This window comes from Schistocerca cancellata, chromosome 2 (assembly GCF_023864275.1).
Source record: "Schistocerca cancellata isolate TAMUIC-IGC-003103 chromosome 2, iqSchCanc2.1, whole genome shotgun sequence".
Classification (NCBI taxonomy): domain Eukaryota; kingdom Metazoa; phylum Arthropoda; class Insecta; order Orthoptera; family Acrididae; genus Schistocerca; species Schistocerca cancellata.
In genome coordinates, this window is record NC_064627.1 from 798,410,045 (window position 1) to 798,429,163 (window position 19,119).

The window sequence follows — 19,119 nt, forward strand, 5'->3', positions numbered from 1 at the left end:
CAGTGTGTGTTGAGTGTATAAAATGCTCCATGCAAGTATTTGGATGTTTACTAAATTATTTGCTGTGCTCTATGACAAACATGTTCATTTGTAGTGGAGATAACTCAGAACTTCCTTTAGATATCTCCTACCAGCTAATAAGTAACCCTCAATGTAACATAATATCTCAGTGAACATTTTAGTTTTTCCAAAAAAGTTTTGTTACAAATGTAATTTGCAATTAAAGTTTTCATCTTCCAGAAGGTTCCATTTTTAAATGGTGATTATTTACAAAATTCAGTTAAGCATACCTAGCTTTGTAGCCCTAATTTTTCTGATTAAAAAATGCCCATTTGCAGTAGGGAAATATGTTAGTTTGTTAATTATTCAGTTTAGGAAATTTCATCAATTTCTCCTTTATTCATTTAGAATTGAGACTAGATTACTTCTTGGTTCATTATAATTCCTATGTCCACTAATTAGAGTCTATAAAATAAAACATAATAAGAAATGTTAATAATGATTAATATGCTTTCCTAAAAGGAGTAATGCTGCACAATGGCCCAGTCTGTTCTCATTTATTTATCATCATACAAATATCAAAGTGTCAAACTTCAGGTCTGAAGAAATAATTTAGTTCAGTAACATCACGGAGTCACATGAGTTATGAGTTAATATCTTCGTAAACTACTTCACAGCAGTCTGTAGTGGTTATTCACAAAGTCAAGATCTCTGACTTACAATTACTAATAAAATTGGTCATTTCCATGTAATTGACAGTCTTTCAGTCAATGAAAGTCAGGATGTGGTATGCATTCATTTCATCAACATCTCTGTGGGCAATTTTTATGTGCAGTGAATATTTAAATGGGCCTATCTAATGTGTGTTTTCCATCAGGATTGTAAAAGGAAGAGCACTGGAAATATGTTACCACTGTGAACTATTTTGAAGGTGAATGTGAATGCTAACCTGTGATGAATGAACTCTATGGATTATCCAGGATGAGCTGATCATTGTAATAATACATGTGTCAATAGATGTGGGAAAGTGTCAAGCTAACTAACGTAGTGTTGCATCCATCTTTTCAAACTTGTCATTAACCCAAAATTACAGAATGATGCCAAGACACTAGTAGAGCTTGTGATGAATGAGGCTGGCTCCCATCATCCTACTCTGCATACACACCTATATTAAATATTAAGGTCCATATAAAATTTTTGCTAATTTTCTTTTCAAAATTCTGCTGTTTAAATTCCTACATTACGCACGTTATAAATATTGAGAAAATCATAGAAACAAATTCTGCAGCCAACCCCCCCCCCCCCCCCCCCTCACTATCCACGAAACTTAACTATTCAGATCATTCAGTCTTTTGTTCTAGTTGCAATGAGGTAATTATTTCTGTCAGAAATGATGGAAATCATAAGTTTGTACTTCTAATCATAATGAAAATCTTATGCACTAATATGTAAATTTGGAAGGAAAGACCATTATTAAAGAGTTCATATGGTCCAAACTTTCAGTGCCAGTTATAGCCAAACCACCATAAATTTCCAGGATATGCTGATATACTAATTGACTAATTTTTCTGTCCTGTGACACCCATATTGATGAGCAACAGACCCTCATTAAAAATTGCTAAATTTTCAATAATTAATTTTAACATACAAAATAGATCTCATAGTCATAATTCCAGGATTCCCACTGCATAAGCCTAAACTAATACTGTGTATTTTAACAGTGGTACTAATGAGAAATAAAATACAAACAATCGTAATGACATACTCAATAGTCAATAAAAATGGACTTTCTAATCTACAGAATTTATAAACTATTCTAAATTACCGAAGTTCATTAATATTATGGAGTGAATCTGTATAATGCCAATGCTCGCCCTATTTCAATCAGTCTACTCTTAGTCTTCATTTAGTTTTACTTCAGCCTAAGTTCAGTATGAGACTGGCATCAATTACATAGGGAGTTCAGCCTCGGGACCCATTTGTGCTTTTCTATATTGTGTTTAATTAAGGCTTAGTGGGCATACTTCACCAGTATGAGCAGTGTCCATTAAAATATGTGGTTTCAGTTCAGCTGCAAAACATTGCTGATTATTAAGAATTGTTTTGTGACAAAGTTGCTCAATTAAGAATGAAGAAATCTCAGAACACTTCATAAATACAGTATTCAATCCCATTTCTGAAAGATATAGCAACTACTAAGCCCCCTATATGTCCATACCAGCTACCTGAGTGTAAACATTATTGGAGACTGTATAAGACCTGATCATCACAGGCAGCATCTCAGTGATGCAAATAAAGATTGGTGAACTACCATTTTGAACTTTTAGCTCTTCATTTTAGGTACAGATCTCACAATGTTTAATATCAGGGGGTGATTCAGTGAAAGTGCCTGGCTACCAAAGGCTTGTAAAACAAAAGGTAGGTCTAGTAATGTGACTAGCCACTACCCAGGACCAGAAATCGCTGCTGAGGAACATTAAAAGGTGAGTGATTTTCTTTCCTCATTTTTCTTACCATAAATATCTGATGCAGAGATTAAAATGCAGAAATTAATAAAAGAACACAGATATAACTTTTTGGGCATCCAAATGGACCATTAACAGCAGTGCAATGAGCACACTGATCGGTTGCTCAAGTTACTAATCTTAGCATTCACCTGCCATTGCTCATAGGAAAGTAAAGTTGTTGCCATATGTTGCATATTTCTTTTCTCTGCTGTCTTACAGAACCTGACTTAAGCATACATTACAAAATGATTATATTTTCTTACCAACCTTGTAAAGGAATAAACAGCAACACACAAATAGTTCCACCAAATGCTGCTACTCCGATTTTTGTCCATATAAAGTATGTTATGATAGCTGCTTCTATGGGTCCAAGCCACAAGAAATGTCCAAGTATGAATATCATATCAAACCTCTGGACATCATTAGCCATAAGATTTACCACCTGTCCAGTAGCAGTACCTGATAGAGCATTCTCATTAAGCTTCAGTGCCTACAAAATAGCAAATAAAACAATAATTGTAAGAAATTGTGCAATGGCAGCTGCAACATACATTAAGTTAAATGTTTTTGCACAAAATTGTTACTTTCATTTATATTTATTTATTTAATTTCAGCCATACTCTCAAGCAGAACAATTTCAGTTCCAAATATCAGAAGATAGAATGCATATACAGGTAGTTACATTGTAGCACATGTCAGAAACTGCCCCAAAGGGTGGAAGAATCAACAATGATCAATGACATGATAACAGAGAAGGAAATGGAAACCACTGCATTAAACACACATGATGTGTACCCACAGGAAATATGTCTGTAATTAAAAAGTGTCATAATGACCTCTTCATTGCCTGAAGATTCTGGATTAGTCTCCCATTCTGATCCATGGAGGGGACTGTCAAGGGAGATGAGTCCATGAGAAAAAGTTTGAAAAACCAAAGAAACAGTAATGTTCTACAAGTCAGAGCATGGAATGCCAGCAATCTGAATGTAACTAGAAAAATCTGGAATGGAAAATGGAAAGGCTCAATATTTATTCACTTATTTTGATCCAACATCAACTGATCTCAAAAAAAAAATTTGTTCCAGTCTTCTGGGTTAATCAGAGCCTTACATACTATAACTACATATTATGTGCCTGGTATTGTTATCTACACATTTTTTTTATAAATTTAGTCAAGAGAACAATGTTACATATATGGACTACATAGTTTGCTATTGCAATACATAAATTAAGAAATTTACAGTTTGTGCACAGTCTTCAGATCTGAGATTCATATATTTAGTTTGTGACACAGTCTAAGATCTGAGATTCATATATTTTTAGAAAAAGGGTCTTCCATCATACAAGTGTACTAAATCTAGAAACTCATCTACAGAACACACAGGATTGTTTAGGAGCCATAATTTTATTTTATTTCTTAGTTCTGTATAGGAGAATTTGGAGATATTAGGGTCGAAGCAACTCAGGGATGTTATACCTGAAAAGTGAGGGCTTTTCTCATAAAGTGTGGTTTTATGAGAGATATTGTGAGTTCTCTCTCTACCTCTAGTGTTGTGGTAGTGTATTTCTTCATTATTTGTTTTGTTACTGTTTAATGACATAATGATAATCTTAAGTACATGCAGGTCATAAACAGCTAGTATTTCAAATTTTTTAAACAAATTTCTGCAGGATTCCCTGGCACATTTCTTTCCCATAATTCTAAGTGCCTTCTTCTGTAGCATAAGTACTCTTTTCTTATTACCTTTAATGCTAGAACCCCATATCTCTATCCCATTGCTTAGATGGAATTCAAATAGTGTGCAATACATTTGCTTCAGAGGGTAATGTTAAAAAAGGTGTCAGTTTTTTTAGGGCATATATGGTAGAAGATAGGTTTTTGCAGATATCATTTACATAATCAGACCAATTTAACTCTGCATCAAGTGTCAGGCCAAGAAACTTGGTCAAGTATTCCTTTTTAATGTATTCTTCACCCATTAAAATTTGGCTTTCATGAGTTTTTCGCCTCCCAGGATCAAATTCATTACAGACTGATTTATTTGTATTTAATTTTAGTTTATTTCCATTAAAATACTGCATAATTTTTCCTGCTGCAATACTGGATTCCACTTCAAGTTGTGAATAGCTAGGATTATGACATATTAATGTGGTATCATCTGCATATAAGATAGCTATAGCAGAGTTTGTTATAGACTGAATATCATTAACATAAATAATAAAAAGAAGTGGTCCTAATTTTGACTCCTGTGGAATATCAAAATTAATGTCAATAGTGTTTGATTTGTATGCTCCCTCTGTAGAGCTAATAGACACAAACTGCTTCCCATTTGTCAAATAGAATCTAATCAGATTACGGGCTGGGTCTCTAATGCCATAGTTCCTTCCACAGTTTGTCCAGCAATATGGTCATTTCAACATAGTCAAATGCTTTTTGTAAGTCTAGATAGATGCCACACATATGTTCTTTATTGTCTATTGCTTGAGTGATGTCTTCAACTAAGCTGGATGCTCCTGTAATGATGGCTGATCCCTTTACAAGCCCATGCTGTCCATTTGAAATCACTTTTTCGCTTACCAGGAAGTTCCAGTGTCTTATGTATATTATTTTCTCAAAGATTTTGGATATTATTGAAAGAACAGATATCTGTTGAAAGTTTTCTACTAGATTTCTGTTTCCTTTTTTAAAAATAGGCACAATTTGAGCACTTATCAACTCATCTGGAAATAGACTGTCCCCATGTGGAAGTTGATGATAAAGATGATGAAATTTTATGAATACATTTCTCAAGAGCATCCATACTAAGACCATCATGTCATGCTGCATGAGAATTCTTCAAGCTACTCACTATGTAGACACAGTAGAGGCCAATGGAGTAAAACAGAAAGAAGATAAGGACTTATAGACAAATGAAAATAAGACAATATCAACAGCAATAGAAAATTGTATAATGGGACTAGGATTTATTTTGAATGAGAAATTAGGGCCAAGAGTGAGCTACTGTGAACTGTTCAGTAACAGGGTCACACACATCAGAATAAACAGCAAAGCAAATCCAACAACAATAGCTTATGTATAAAGGTTAATGTCGCAAGCATAAAATGAACAGATGGAGAGATATGAGGACATTGAACAGATAACTCAGAGTGTAAAGTGATATGAAAACCTAATAATCATGGGGTACTGGAACAGTATAATAGGGAAAGGAACAGAAGGCAAAGTCATGGGAGAACACAAGCTAGGTGATAAGAGAGAGAAGGGAGAGAATCTCCTTGAGAACTGCTGTTAATTTCAGCTAATAACACCAGGTACACTGTTCAAGAATTATATAATAGTAAGACAGAGTTTTGGAAGTCAGATATCCCATTGTAAGGCATACCTAGGAGCAGATATTGACTTACATCACAATTTAGTGGCATTGCAGTTTAAGAGAATCATTACAAACAACCAATGTCTAAAGATGTGGGATACTGAATTAGTGAAGAATGATCAGGTGCATCTGAAAGTCTCAGGCGCTGTAGATACAGCAAAATACCACAGCATGCAATTAAGCTGAAGAGGAATGAACATCCCTGAAAAAGGCAATCATAGAAGTTTGTCAGATATATAAGTAAAAACTTTGGATATCAGAAGAAACATTTCAATTGATTGATGAAAGAATGAAATACAAATATGATGAGGATAAGAAAGAATTGCAGCAATATAAGCCACTTAGGAATTAAATAAACTGAAAGTGCAGTGAAGCTACTGCAGGACAGATTCAGCATATAGCAAAGTCAAATTAATTTTTGGTGATAGTAAAAGCAAGGGTGTCCACATTAAGAGTGCACAAGAAATTTAACTGCTAAACAAAGAGGAGAGAACAAAGTGGTACAGTGAAAAGAGGAAAGTAGTTCAGAATCTGGGAAGATAGCACATATACTATATGACAAATGAAGACATAAAGACTAAATATTTTATACACACAAATAGGGATCACTGCTGCAGTCTTAAACCATTATTCTAGTTTTGGCAGAGATAATAGGAATAATGAGGAAGGGCACTGTGGTAGAAAGTTACACAGTGTGAAAGAGGAAGGAGAGGGGAACAGGATGGTAGGAGGACAAAACCAGTTGCAAAGGCTGATGGGGGGTGTATGCTGACAGGAAACATTTTATACATGTGTAGAAGAATTGTGAGAAAATGCCAGCTGAGAAGAAGAAAGAGAACAAAAATACCAAACATACATAGGACAGCAGCATAAATTACAGGTATAAATGAACCAGTCTACAAAACATAATATATGTAAAACATTAGTGATACTAAAGGTACCAAACTGGGAGAATAAGGAAAGTATGAATGAAGCATTAGAAATATCACAAGACAAGAACCTATAACTATCCATTATTCAGCGACAAGACTAATGCACTTTGTGGAAAACTAATAGGTGCTGCTCAGTGTGGTATGAAAAATATATTTAGTAGGATGCCTTTTGTTCTGAGATAGATCTGATAGAAATAATAGATCCAAATACACAGTCGGCTAAAAAGTTTGTTAGTACTGGAGACCTGGCAGATGTTTTGCATTAAAGTTCACTTTTAGTGTGTTGAAATTTAGTTGACTCCCGCACACTTATGGGTTTCCTTTAACTTACAAATTTAAGACAAAAATACAAAATTTAAGTTATTTTTTCCACTTAAAAAATTCTTTTTTCTAATTTGGAAAGTCACAGAATGCTATCTTTTATTCTTTTATTTTCCTCTTTTGTTCTCTGACTGGTCATTTTTAAAAAAAAAAAAAAAACTGGCTCCATGCTATGTAACCAGCAAGTCTCATTACTGCGTGAAAAATTATCATCACCTTCATCTTCCTCTGGGTGCTCTTCCTACACTATCATATAGCTATGCTGTGCCACTCCTCTCCACACTCTTATGCAGCCTTCCTTATTTGATACTTCCTACCTGTTATAGACCTTAAAACTTGCAATTAATACACATCTGTTTTCCACTTGGGCATTGATTTTCCAGAACCATCAACAAAAAAGTTATGAGAACACTATACTATGTTAATCCGTACAACAAGTGTGCTGTGAAACATATTGTCTATTTACAATGTGACATACTTTCCTGTAAAGAAGTGAACAACTGGCAACCCTCATCTTGAGGCCTAAGTGATACATAGCCATTGCAAATGGATGTGTGACAGTGGCAGTTATCAAAGAACACAATATTACTGCAGTAGCATACAGATATGCTTCCAGTATTGGCATGGTACTTCCTGGTGAGAAATACTGTAACAGAAAACCAAGAAGGAGTGGCTGTGCCACCCTTCACACGTCACCAAAGGTTATCAGAGACATTCTCAGTACTAAGCAGATTGATTTCTTTAGAAATATACAAAAAAATTCAAATGTGTAACCTTAACTTCTCTAGAACATGACAGAAAGTTATTGTTTCATACTATATCACTGGAAATTAAGGCTGAGCATTTGGAAGCATTGGCCTGTATGTTCTCAATAAACTTGAAGTATTCAGTATTTAAGATTATTTCTATAATTACAAACAAAAGGGGAAAATAAGTGAATGAAAATCTCTGAAAGTTAGATGGTTCAAGCATTTGAATATGGAAGGAATGTTTTAGGTTGTAAATGTCAATAAGGGTATGATACCAGTATTTTATCTTGTATAATCTTGTGAATCTCTTCCTTAGTCATTGATGCTGCAAGTACAAGTCACTATATTTTGTTGTATAATTAAAAGGTGCTTTATAAATAACAGAAGAGAAAAAGAATGGAGTTTTTAAAATTTTGCCAAACATTACATTTTTGTATACATGGAAAAGATAATCGTCAAATTTCTGTGTTGGAACTGCAACAGAATCCAAGTCCATGTAGTAGCACAGACCAGAAAACCCTCCATGTGGCCATTTAATGGTGAAGAAATTTTTTCTTTTGCTTAAATATTTTATAGTTTTAGTTTAACACTCAATTGTATACTAAAATTCACCATCTAAAGCAGGGCACATTGTATGAATCTTGTAACAAGTATGCTAATAACAATGATCATAGGTCTTCATATTCTTAGTACAATAATTTTTGATATTCCAAAAATTGTATATACTAACCGAACAAACAACTCAAGTACAGCTAGAATACATCCATACATCATATACTTCCACCCATAGGCACTAAGTATAACACGAAAATAACTTGGACTTCTTTTATTCTTTACTGCTCTTCTACATTCTTGTTTCCACAACCTGTAACATATTTGAACCTACTTTTAATAAAAAAAATGAAAATTATAAATGGAAAAATGAAACATTATAATGCAAATTAAGCCTATCAGAGATGCAAAGCAGCTAAAAAAGTCATGAGGAAACAGAACAAATAAAAAATCATGGGTTGAAAAAAAGGAAGGAATGATAAACAAAGAAAAGCTATTAGTAACAAACAAAACAGACAGGTGAGAATAATACTTCTTCAACAGTTTAATTTACTGCTGATGCCACATCCATTTTCTTACACCTGTAATTGACTTAATAATGAACAAGACTTATTTCACTTAGAAATATATGCATTAATAGCCCTTCACCACCCAAATCTCAAAAGATTTCAGGCATTCTGAATCTCCTAACTTACAACGTAATTAACATTTACTGATGATATTTTTGCAATGATGAGGAATGAAATAGTTAATCATCCCATGTCTTTATGCCATCCAAAACATTTTTTTTTCATATGTTAAAGTAAAATACAGCTACATCACCAATCAAAAGATATTTATCAAATTTGCTGTCCCTTGTAGAATATGTGATTAGCATTACAAGTGTTTAGGCATCCAAAATAAAAATTGAGCAGCACCTATTAGTTTTCCACAAACTGCATTAATCTTGCACTGAATAATGGATAGTTATTGGTTCCTTGTCTTGTGATATTTCTAATGCAAAATATGTATTTTCGCCTCAAGATACAGACAGTTTTGGCAATGTCTCTTAATGAATGAACTTCGACACTGCCATCCATCCAGATCTACTTACAAGCATGTACACGGGGCAGCAATTACAATAAACAAAATCTGAGAAAAGCAGTTAAGTTTGGTGTTTAAAAAGAAAGTGAACAGGATGACAGTATGAGCATAACAGCAATTTACAGTGACTATTTGATGCAATTTGGTCTCCCAACTTTTGGAAAAGTATAACGGATGCAATGTTCCTCAAAGAAGAAGCATCACATGGTTAACACTAAATATATGAATTACAACAATATTCAAACAGCACTCATTGGCTGAAACAATTCTACTGTTTGGCATACTGTTAAGGTAACACTCCTTTCTAGAAACTAATCTGAAGAACTTTCCACGTCATCTATACCTACGTCTTCAAAACCACTGAGGTGCTTGGCAAAGGTATTTCCCATTGGCAAAAGGTATTTCCCATTGTATCACATTTTAGGGTTTCTTTCCATTCCATTTGAATCTGGAAGACAGAACACATGACTACTTAAATGCCTCTGTGTGGGCTGTGATCAGTTTAATCTCGTCTCTGTGGCTGCTCTATGAGACACTTGGGTGGGGGGGGGGGGGGGTCTACAGTACATTCCTAGTTTCCTCAATTAATAATGGTTCTTGAAACTTGTGTACACTTTTGTGGAATAGTTGATGTCTATCTTCAAGTGTGACAGTGTAGCATTTTCAGAATTTCAGCGATGCCCTCCTGTGAGTCAAACTAGGATGTGACAATCTATTCTGCCCTTCTATGTATACATTAAATATCATCTATTAACATTACTTGGTATCGATCCCACACTTAAACAATTTTCCAGGCTAGACCATATAAGTATTTGTAAGTTGACTACATTTTCCAGTATCCCATCAGTGAACCAAAGTCTACCACCTGCTTTATCTACAATTAAGCCCAAGTGATCATTCCACTTCAGATCCCCACAAATCACAACACCCAAGTATTTGTATGATGTGACTGATTCCAGAAGATACTATGTTCTTGCACTTTGTGAAGTGCATTATCTTACATTTTTAAACATTTAAAATATGCTGCCAATCTTTGCAGCATTTTGAAGTATTATCAAGATCCAAATAGATATTTGTGAAACTTTTTCAGATGGTACTCCATTATAGATAACAGGATTCTCCGCAAAAAGTGTGAGGCTACTATGAGAGTTATTCATAAAGTAAATAATTTTTGTTTGATATGTTGAAATGAGACTGTATTTTACAAACAATTTGCTACCCGAGCTAATTTTCTACATAGTCGTCATTCAAATTTAGGCACTTATAACTTTTACCATCTTTTCTATGCCATCTGTATACTCAGGTGTTGCCGAGTTGTTGAACCACTAGTTAACAGCTTCTGGAAGTTCATCATCACTTCCATAATATTGTCCATTCAAAAAATCTTTCAGATTGGGGAACAAGTGATAATCACTTGGGGCTAAGTCTGGACTGTATGACAGATGTTGAAACATTTCCCACTGAAACAACTGAAACAAGTCCTGTGGCACTCCTGCTGCATGCAGACATGCATTATCATGAAGGATAATGACTCCACTGGTTAGCATTCCTTGCCACTTATTCTTAATGGTGTGGCAAAGTCATTGAAATGTCTGAAGTAGGCAAATGCATTTATAGTCTCACATTTCAGCATGTAGTCATTGAGCAGGAACCCTTACAATCCTAAAACACCATTGTCACATTCTTTCTGATGCTCAAAATTAGTTTTGCTTTTTCTGGTTTCATTGGGGATATTGAATGATGCCATTCCACTGATTGGCACTTTGCTTATCATGTGAAATGTTATATCCAAGTCTCATCACCAGTGACAATATGATTCAAAAGTTTACCACCATCGATTTGGTTCCATGTTTGTCTGACAAAATTTGAGGAACCAGACTGACACACACTTTTTTATAGTCCAGATCTGCACTAACCGTCTGCTGCAACACAGTTCTTAAATGTCAGGAAAGAATGAAAGCAGACCACAAACTGTAAAACATCTGTCCTCTTCGATTTTTGCTTCAGTTCTTGCTTTGAATTGTCACTACTGAGGGGTGGCCTGAGCAACCTTCATCATGAACATAGGTGATTTCATCTCAAATCATACAGGTCATGTCAACTTGTGGTCATGAATTTCTCTGAAAATATATATATATATTAGGCCTCTATATCATAAGTGTTAAGAAATAAACTATTTTCATTTTATCTTAATTTTTGTAAATGTTACAGCCCTTTGAAAAATGTATATTTTGTAAATAATTCTTAAAACAGTAGAGAGCAAAAAAATATATAACTAAAAACCAAAAGTACTGGAGACCTGGCAGATGTTTTGCATTAAAACTCCCTCCTAGTGTTTTGAAATGTAATTGACACCAGCACACTTATGGGTTTCCTTTAACTTACAAATTTAAGATGAAAGTATGACATTTAAGTTAATTTTTCCACTTAAAAAACATTTTTTTTCCTAGTTTGGAAAGTCACAGAACGTTGTCTTTTCTGTAATATTACCAGATACTACTGATGTACTTATAAACAGTATCTTCTGCGCTCCAGCTATCTGTATTATGTAAATATTTATTACTAAAAATAAAAAATGCATTCTTATGAGTTTTTACAAATTATTTACTCAAAAACTCCCATCCGAAAACTTTTGAGAATTACACAATACGGTTAATATTCTAGCAGTCAGTGCAAACACAGTGGGCAATATTTTTCTGTGTAGAGTGATTGAGAACTTGCATATAAACCATTCTGCATCGAGTTTTGTGTTTGGTTTGAATTTTTTGTTAGGGACAATGTCAGTGAGAAAATACAGTAGTGAAAGAGTGAGGTGTGTGGACTATGAAAAAAGATACAAGAAGGTCGCATTCAAGAAAAGTGAAAAACACTTCACAGTTGTTGGAAACCTGTCAGAGGTAATGCAGAAATATCCTGGTGCTCAAATAACAGAATTAGCATCACATCCATTGTGCAGGAATTGTTACACTCACTACAAGAAGAAATTTAGTGACAACCCACCTCAATGATCACCATCACCCGAATGTGAAACTGAAGAAGACAGTGCATATGTTTATATTCCTGGATGTGAAGTTGTTGAAGTGTTGAATGTCAGCATTTCTTCTGTGGCGCCTACTATATCCCCTCTTAAATTTCCACAAAAGGTAAGAAGCACAAGAAGAAAACAGTATGTAAAAAGAAAAATGGAAGAAATTGGAAGACGTTTTACGCAAGCAATGTATTCAAAACTTTGTGAACTGCGTAATGTAATGCACTTGGTGTAGAACCTGAAGATAGTGATATGTGCACAAAATGCAGTGTGTGGTTTCAAAACCTAAATACTGATATCACAGCAGCCACCTATAATGAGAAGGTACAATTACTGACACTGATACCAGGTAGCTACTCTAAGAAGCAGACACAGAAATACATACTCACTTCCTCACATTATTTGATTTCACAGGCTCATAAAATAAAGAATGAGAAAGGTATTTGGGCATGCCCAGATTCTTACTGTGAGCATTCATTGCCAGATGAAAGCTTACTGTTGTTCTGGAATATTACCTAACTGATGACAAAGATTGCAGCAGGCAAAGTTCTAATCAGGCTGATATTATCTCTGTTAGTGAAAATGGTGAAAAAGTAAAAAGGTAAAAAGATATATGACAAGTTCAATAAGAGAAGCATATCTCCTAATGAAAAAGGAGAACCTGAATTTAAAAACTGGTCTCTCAAAATTTTACTCCTTACAACCAAAATGGGTAAAACGCCAGCCAGTGAGGGAAGTATGCACATGTATTTACTGCACTAATTTGAAACTTTCTTTTTTATCTATATATGTTGGTTGCAGAAGTGCAATGGGTCCTGATGGTGAAGTGATGACTGCTGAAGCATTACACTTTCAGAATACTGACAACGATGTAACCCTTTGCATTGTGGGACGGAGAAGAGTTGGTGAAGAAGACAGTCAAGCCAGAGAAGTTTGTTACAGTGGTTAGGCATTGGGTCACGAAAAGAACAGCTCACCATCAAATCCTAAAGATTCAGAGACAGGCCATAGCTGAAGTGAAATCAGCCACATCTTAGAATACTGACATATTAGTTCTTCATTTCAACTTTGCTGAGAACTGGTCTGTTGCTTTGCTGAATGAAATTCAAAGTTACCACTGGCACACATCACAGGTATCAATATTCACATGTGTTGCTCACTTCCTTGGAACATCACACTGTTTTGCTATTGTCAGTGATGACAGTGTACATGCATGCTACACAGTCAGCATGATAACTGATGACATAGCATCTAGAGGCCATGCATTTCCTAAACATGTGTATGTCACTAATGGTGCAGCATCTCATTTTAAAAACTGCTTTCAGCCTTATGAGCTTGGTCAACACTGCAGTACAGGAATTACGACAAAAAATGGAGGTTTTCAGCAACAGGTCATGGAAAAAGTGCATTTGATGGGGTAGGAGGTCTCTGTAAACATCTTGCAACAAGATTTAATCTCCAGAATCAAGCTGTTGATACTATAAGAGGTACTACTGGATTTGTACAAAACATGTCAACATTAGTAACAACCATGGAACTCTTAATTCTAAATGAAAGTACATTAAGAGAATTCTGATTAAAAAAGACAGAAGAGTAATCCGCTATGAAGCCTGTGGTAGGAATTCAATCAAGTCACAAGTGTGTTGCATTGCGTAGTGGCACATACATTGCAAGAACGGTTCTCCATGAAATGCAGCCTGTTACTGAGTGTGAAATGCAGAGACTGCAGTATGTGTTAGAACACTTTGTAGTGAGCCACTTCATTTCTTGTGTGTATGACAATCAGTGGTGGGTGGGACAGGTAAGTGCCTCTCATGAGCTGCAAGATATGACCATCTCCTTTATGACATCTCTTGGTCCTGCTAATACTTTCAAATGGCCATGACCAAAAGATCACTGTGCAGCTCACATTTCCCAAGTGCTTATGTTGGATCATCCATGCCTATGTGCAAATTCAGCTTGGCTATACAAGCTCAATGAGAAGCAGATAAAAAAGAACAAATGAACTATTTCCAACAGTGCAGATTGATTGTTACATTGTAGGCAATTCTAATTCATGGAAGCTCATAAAGAAGTAAAACCATGCAGAAGACAATAATAATTTGTGAATAACATCATAAAAAGAAAAATAGGTATAAATATTATATACCATGTCTTATTTTTGTTATAATATGCTTTGAAACAAAATTATGAATTGTTTTCCCACTCATTTATAATGTTGTAAAGTAACTAGTCTGATTCAGAACTATCAGTTTTGTATGACATTTACTTAAAACCAGTGATCAATTTAAATATATAAGTGGCCATGCTTTTTTGACCTTGAGAGTAGACCTAGGTTTACCTAAAAAATTTCTCACATTTTGCACAGACAAGAATTGCCCATTCTGATTATACATTCCCTAAGTACAATGACCACCTTTCTAAATAAAAATAAATTTCAGATTCTTGCATCTTTATGTACAAATATTTTGACATATTAAGAATTTCATGCATTAATGTCAGAGCTGACAGGTAGCAGTCCTTCCACTTTACCATTTCTCAAGACAGTTAACATCCTGTGACTAATCACATTTTTAAAACATAATTCTGAAATTAGAAAAAAGTTACAAATTTTCACAGTTTATTTTATAAAATAATAATAATAATAATAATAATAATAATAATAAAATTGAAATGAAAACGAGAAAAACTCCGCAGTGTATAATCTCATGTTTCATAGTATTGAAAACAACGTATTTATTGAAAATAAATTCAGATATCTATCACTTTTGGTTTCTTTATTACAATTTTTCAATTTTCCCATTCATTATGACATTTTCACAAATACTCTCATTTAGAGAGGTCTGCAGTGTTTTAACAAATCATCAGAAAATCAAAATACTGTAGTTTTGGAGAGGTATCATGTGGAACTTAAACATGGATGTTTTTCAGCAAACTTTGAAATAGTGATGTGGCATATTCACTGTATAATTTGCAATGAAATTACCCATATTCTTCCTTCCACCACTACACACAATACACGACTGCCAAAGTGATATTGCATTCATCAAATTACTGTAAACCTGTTATCTGTCTATAAATTTTGATGGGTCAGACTTTTTGCACATCTAAAAAGCAGATAACACTGTGTACTTCACACCTGGTGGGATCGTCAATTTTGTCACACATTTTAAAGTCACACAGCAAAGCAGTAAACAACTGTACTGGATCATAGCTGCCACCAAACTGAAGTGAATGAGTACCAGCATCAGTGGTTGGTTGGTGGTGGTGGTGGTGGTGGTTGGGGACACGGTCAGATGTCCAAACAAAACATTATTTACTTTCCATATTAACATTATCTGTCAGGTCAGTAACACACAATATGGATCCCAACACTCTTCCCCGGGCACACCTTAAGTTATTTCCACATCTATTGTTGACTCCCTATCTATATAACATATTGCATACTTCCTACCACAAAACCCTCAATCCACTCATGAATTTCATTTGATACCCCATTTGCTCATACTTTCATTAATATGTGCTGGTGTTGAACTGAGTCAAATGCTTTCAAAATTCCCTAATGTTTCATCAGCAGGTAATGTAACTGAAATTTCTGTTAAATCTCCAAACAACTATGTTCATTTTACAGAAAACAAATGAACATTTCTAAACCCAATCAATCATGTGCACATAACTCTCTCACTCAATTTCACATCTATCATGAAGCCTTATACTGCTGAATTAGTCTGTATCAAACTATGTGTGGTGCTCACTGTGTATTTTAAATGTACTATATAGCACTATTAATGTTATCATTTCACATTACAATCTTCATTACCATCAATTGAATTCTAGAGAGTCATCATTAATTTCTATGTGCCTAAGGGGTAAACACTAAACAAAACACAATTAAAATAAATATAATAGATAATTACTGGTGTTTATTTTGTGTACCTTTCAAATTTTTCACCCAACAGTGATGATTTATGCTCTTTCAGGGGCGCATACAGGTCTTCAATTTCAATGTCTCTCTTTAAGCCTTTTTTGAAGATTCTCAATGTCCACCTGAAATACATATTCATATTTATTTCAGTATCTGCATTGAACTTAGATCATTCTATGAAAACATAAAACACATTCTCTTACAGTGATCAAGTTGTTTTTGTGCAGTAGCATGCATGGAACCCTATACATGTGCATTTTATTTTATTTTTTATTGGTTCAGTTTTATCACACAGCACAAATAGTACAAGTGATGTTGGAGAGGTCAAAATGAAGATACAATTCTATTTAGTGTCAGCAAAAGAAGTGAAAGTACGTAAGCAGATATCCTTATAATCTCAGTTTATCAGTAACTGTTGAAGGACAGTTCAAAATAAAGTTACACTAATACTTACTATCAGAAAAATAGGGGGCAAACTAAAATTCAGTATCTCTTCCTACACTTAAATTTTTAAGTAACATTTATTTCACATCTGTGGAAACTGTTTTACAGAACAGAAACAGTGCTTCATCAGAAATGGCTTTGGTTTCATTTTAGATGTAGGATATGTAACAATTTTTATTTCCTCTGATATCACATTGTGTAGTATGGTACCAATTATGCTCCTCTGAGAGGATTTTGTTCTGGAATATGTTTGGTGTATATTTGGTTTCTTCCTGGTACAATAGTTGTGTACATTTTTGTTCTGCAGTAGTTCGTGTGTTCTCAAAAGACAATCCTAGTGAACAAAATAATTTAATAAATTAATAAGTATGGAACATTCAGAACACCAAGCTCAGTAAAGTGAAATTTACAGGACTCCATCTTTTTAAGCTGATCAATTGTTCTAAGAGTTCTCTTTTTTCCCTCTTAAAGTATTTATGCTATGAGTTGAGGGTCCCCATAAATGACCCTATGTTAGTGATACCTTCTGCCTGTGATTTTTTAGGTATGAACACAACATGCCACATGCTACACCTCTTACACCCTGCCTTTCTAATTTTTCGAGCTAAATTTTATATCTTCCAGGACACTTAAAGGTTTTAAAGGTCTAAGGTAATAGGTGCAGTTACCATACTTTATGTTGATCTGTGGATTTTAAACCACAGTCTAAGAATTCAAAAACTGCTGTTTGTGTAGATTTAGACTTTCCAAAGCCACATTGTTGGATGGTAAGAGGCGATTATTTATTTATGAAATGTATAAGTCTGCCATAAAAAAGTTTTTATAGGCTTTTTTGAGAAAGAACATCACTGTGACAAAGGAAAGTAGTTTTGTATTTTATCAGAAGAACCTTTCTTTAGTAGAGGTGAACCTTCGGTCATTTTCAAAACATCTGGAATGACACCAGTTTCTACACTATTCATGCTTTCCCTGCTGTGACACTGAGTTAAAATATCCACAAATGTAAATCACAGCACCACTGATTTGTAGTCTGTGGTCACATTTCTTAATGTGAGGTGCCATACTGTGCTTGAAATTCAGTATGTGCCACACAGAATAACAGGTTTGTCAATTTATGTTACACTTATATCAACACCTACTCTATGTTATCTAAATAATCCTTGGTTGTACTTTAGGAACTATTTAAGACTGCCTTCTCAGATATATTGATTTTAGTTATCTCTTCCAAATTCCTTGGTCAGTTTATTTGCACTATTTCATGGTAAAAACAGTCTCAATTTTTCTAGTATTTTTCTTTATTATTTAACTTGAATACAGCTCTTATTCTATGGACATGATTAAAGTTGTTAGTGTAATGTTTTCAAATGTTTTCCTTAATAATTGTTACAGATTAGTAGATATATGCATGTGGTGCAGATAAGACTACTTACAGCAAACTCAATTATTATTTTAGTTAGTTTGTTAAGGCACATTTTTGATAAATTGAAAACTCTTATTCAAAAAACAATTTCATAACTAAGGTTTAAGTGCAAATAGTAACAGAATATAACTACAATTCACTGGCTATTCACTGGCTAATAAACACTGGTGATAGGATTCTAAAGATATACTGAAGGCATTCTCTTGGCTGGTATGTTCACACACATTTGTCCCACTTCAGTATTCATTTCCAAAAATTCTGTATTTGCTACATAGTCTATCTAGTTATCATTTATATTTAATTTAAGAGCATTGTTTTTCTCTCTTCAAGCTGGAGATCATGCAGCATGTTTTCTTTGTTTACTGTTAATTTATTGTATATTGGCCATCAAACATCCATAAAGGTCTCATCCGATTTTTCTAATATAAGAGTTCTACTGTTTTTTTATCTGTGATTACAATGTTGCTGTCATCAGAAAATTTTTCACACAATCTAACATTATCCAGCAAATGACTGATGTACAAAGGATGGTTATAAAGTTTTAATTATCCACTTAAAAACAAAATTAATTAAATTTTTTGTTTGTTTGTCCTCATACACTCTGAATTCCCTGAATCACAATACAGTGGCATAGCACTGAGGACTCAAAACAAAATGGCACAGCTCATTGATAAAGTAGAGTATCATTCAGTAATTTGTTTTTGGCTATGTGATTAATACACAGCACTTCTAGATTACTACATTTATAATGTGAAAGCCATAAGCTTGGGTAGTTGACCTATGAAAA

General features: G+C 34.2%; 1 protein-coding gene across 2 annotated transcripts in view; it reads right to left on the reverse strand.

Moving 5' to 3' along the window:
- LOC126162652 (probable multidrug resistance-associated protein lethal(2)03659) overlaps window positions 1-19,119 on the reverse strand; it is a 481,199-nt gene that overhangs the window by 344,876 nt on the left and 117,204 nt on the right. The window contains exons 3-6 of one of the 2 annotated variants that reach the window (XM_049919289.1): window positions 16,480-16,590; window positions 8,611-8,745; window positions 7,610-7,814; window positions 2,775-2,997 (exon numbers count right to left, since the gene is read on the reverse strand). In XM_049919289.1, coding sequence (XP_049775246.1) covers window positions 2,775-2,997; window positions 7,610-7,814; window positions 8,611-8,745; window positions 16,480-16,590 — 674 coding nt within the window. Of the gene's footprint in view, window positions 1-2,774; window positions 2,998-7,609; window positions 7,815-8,610; window positions 8,746-16,479; window positions 16,591-19,119 lie in introns of those variants that run through there. The other variant, XM_049919290.1, reaches the window with a different exon arrangement.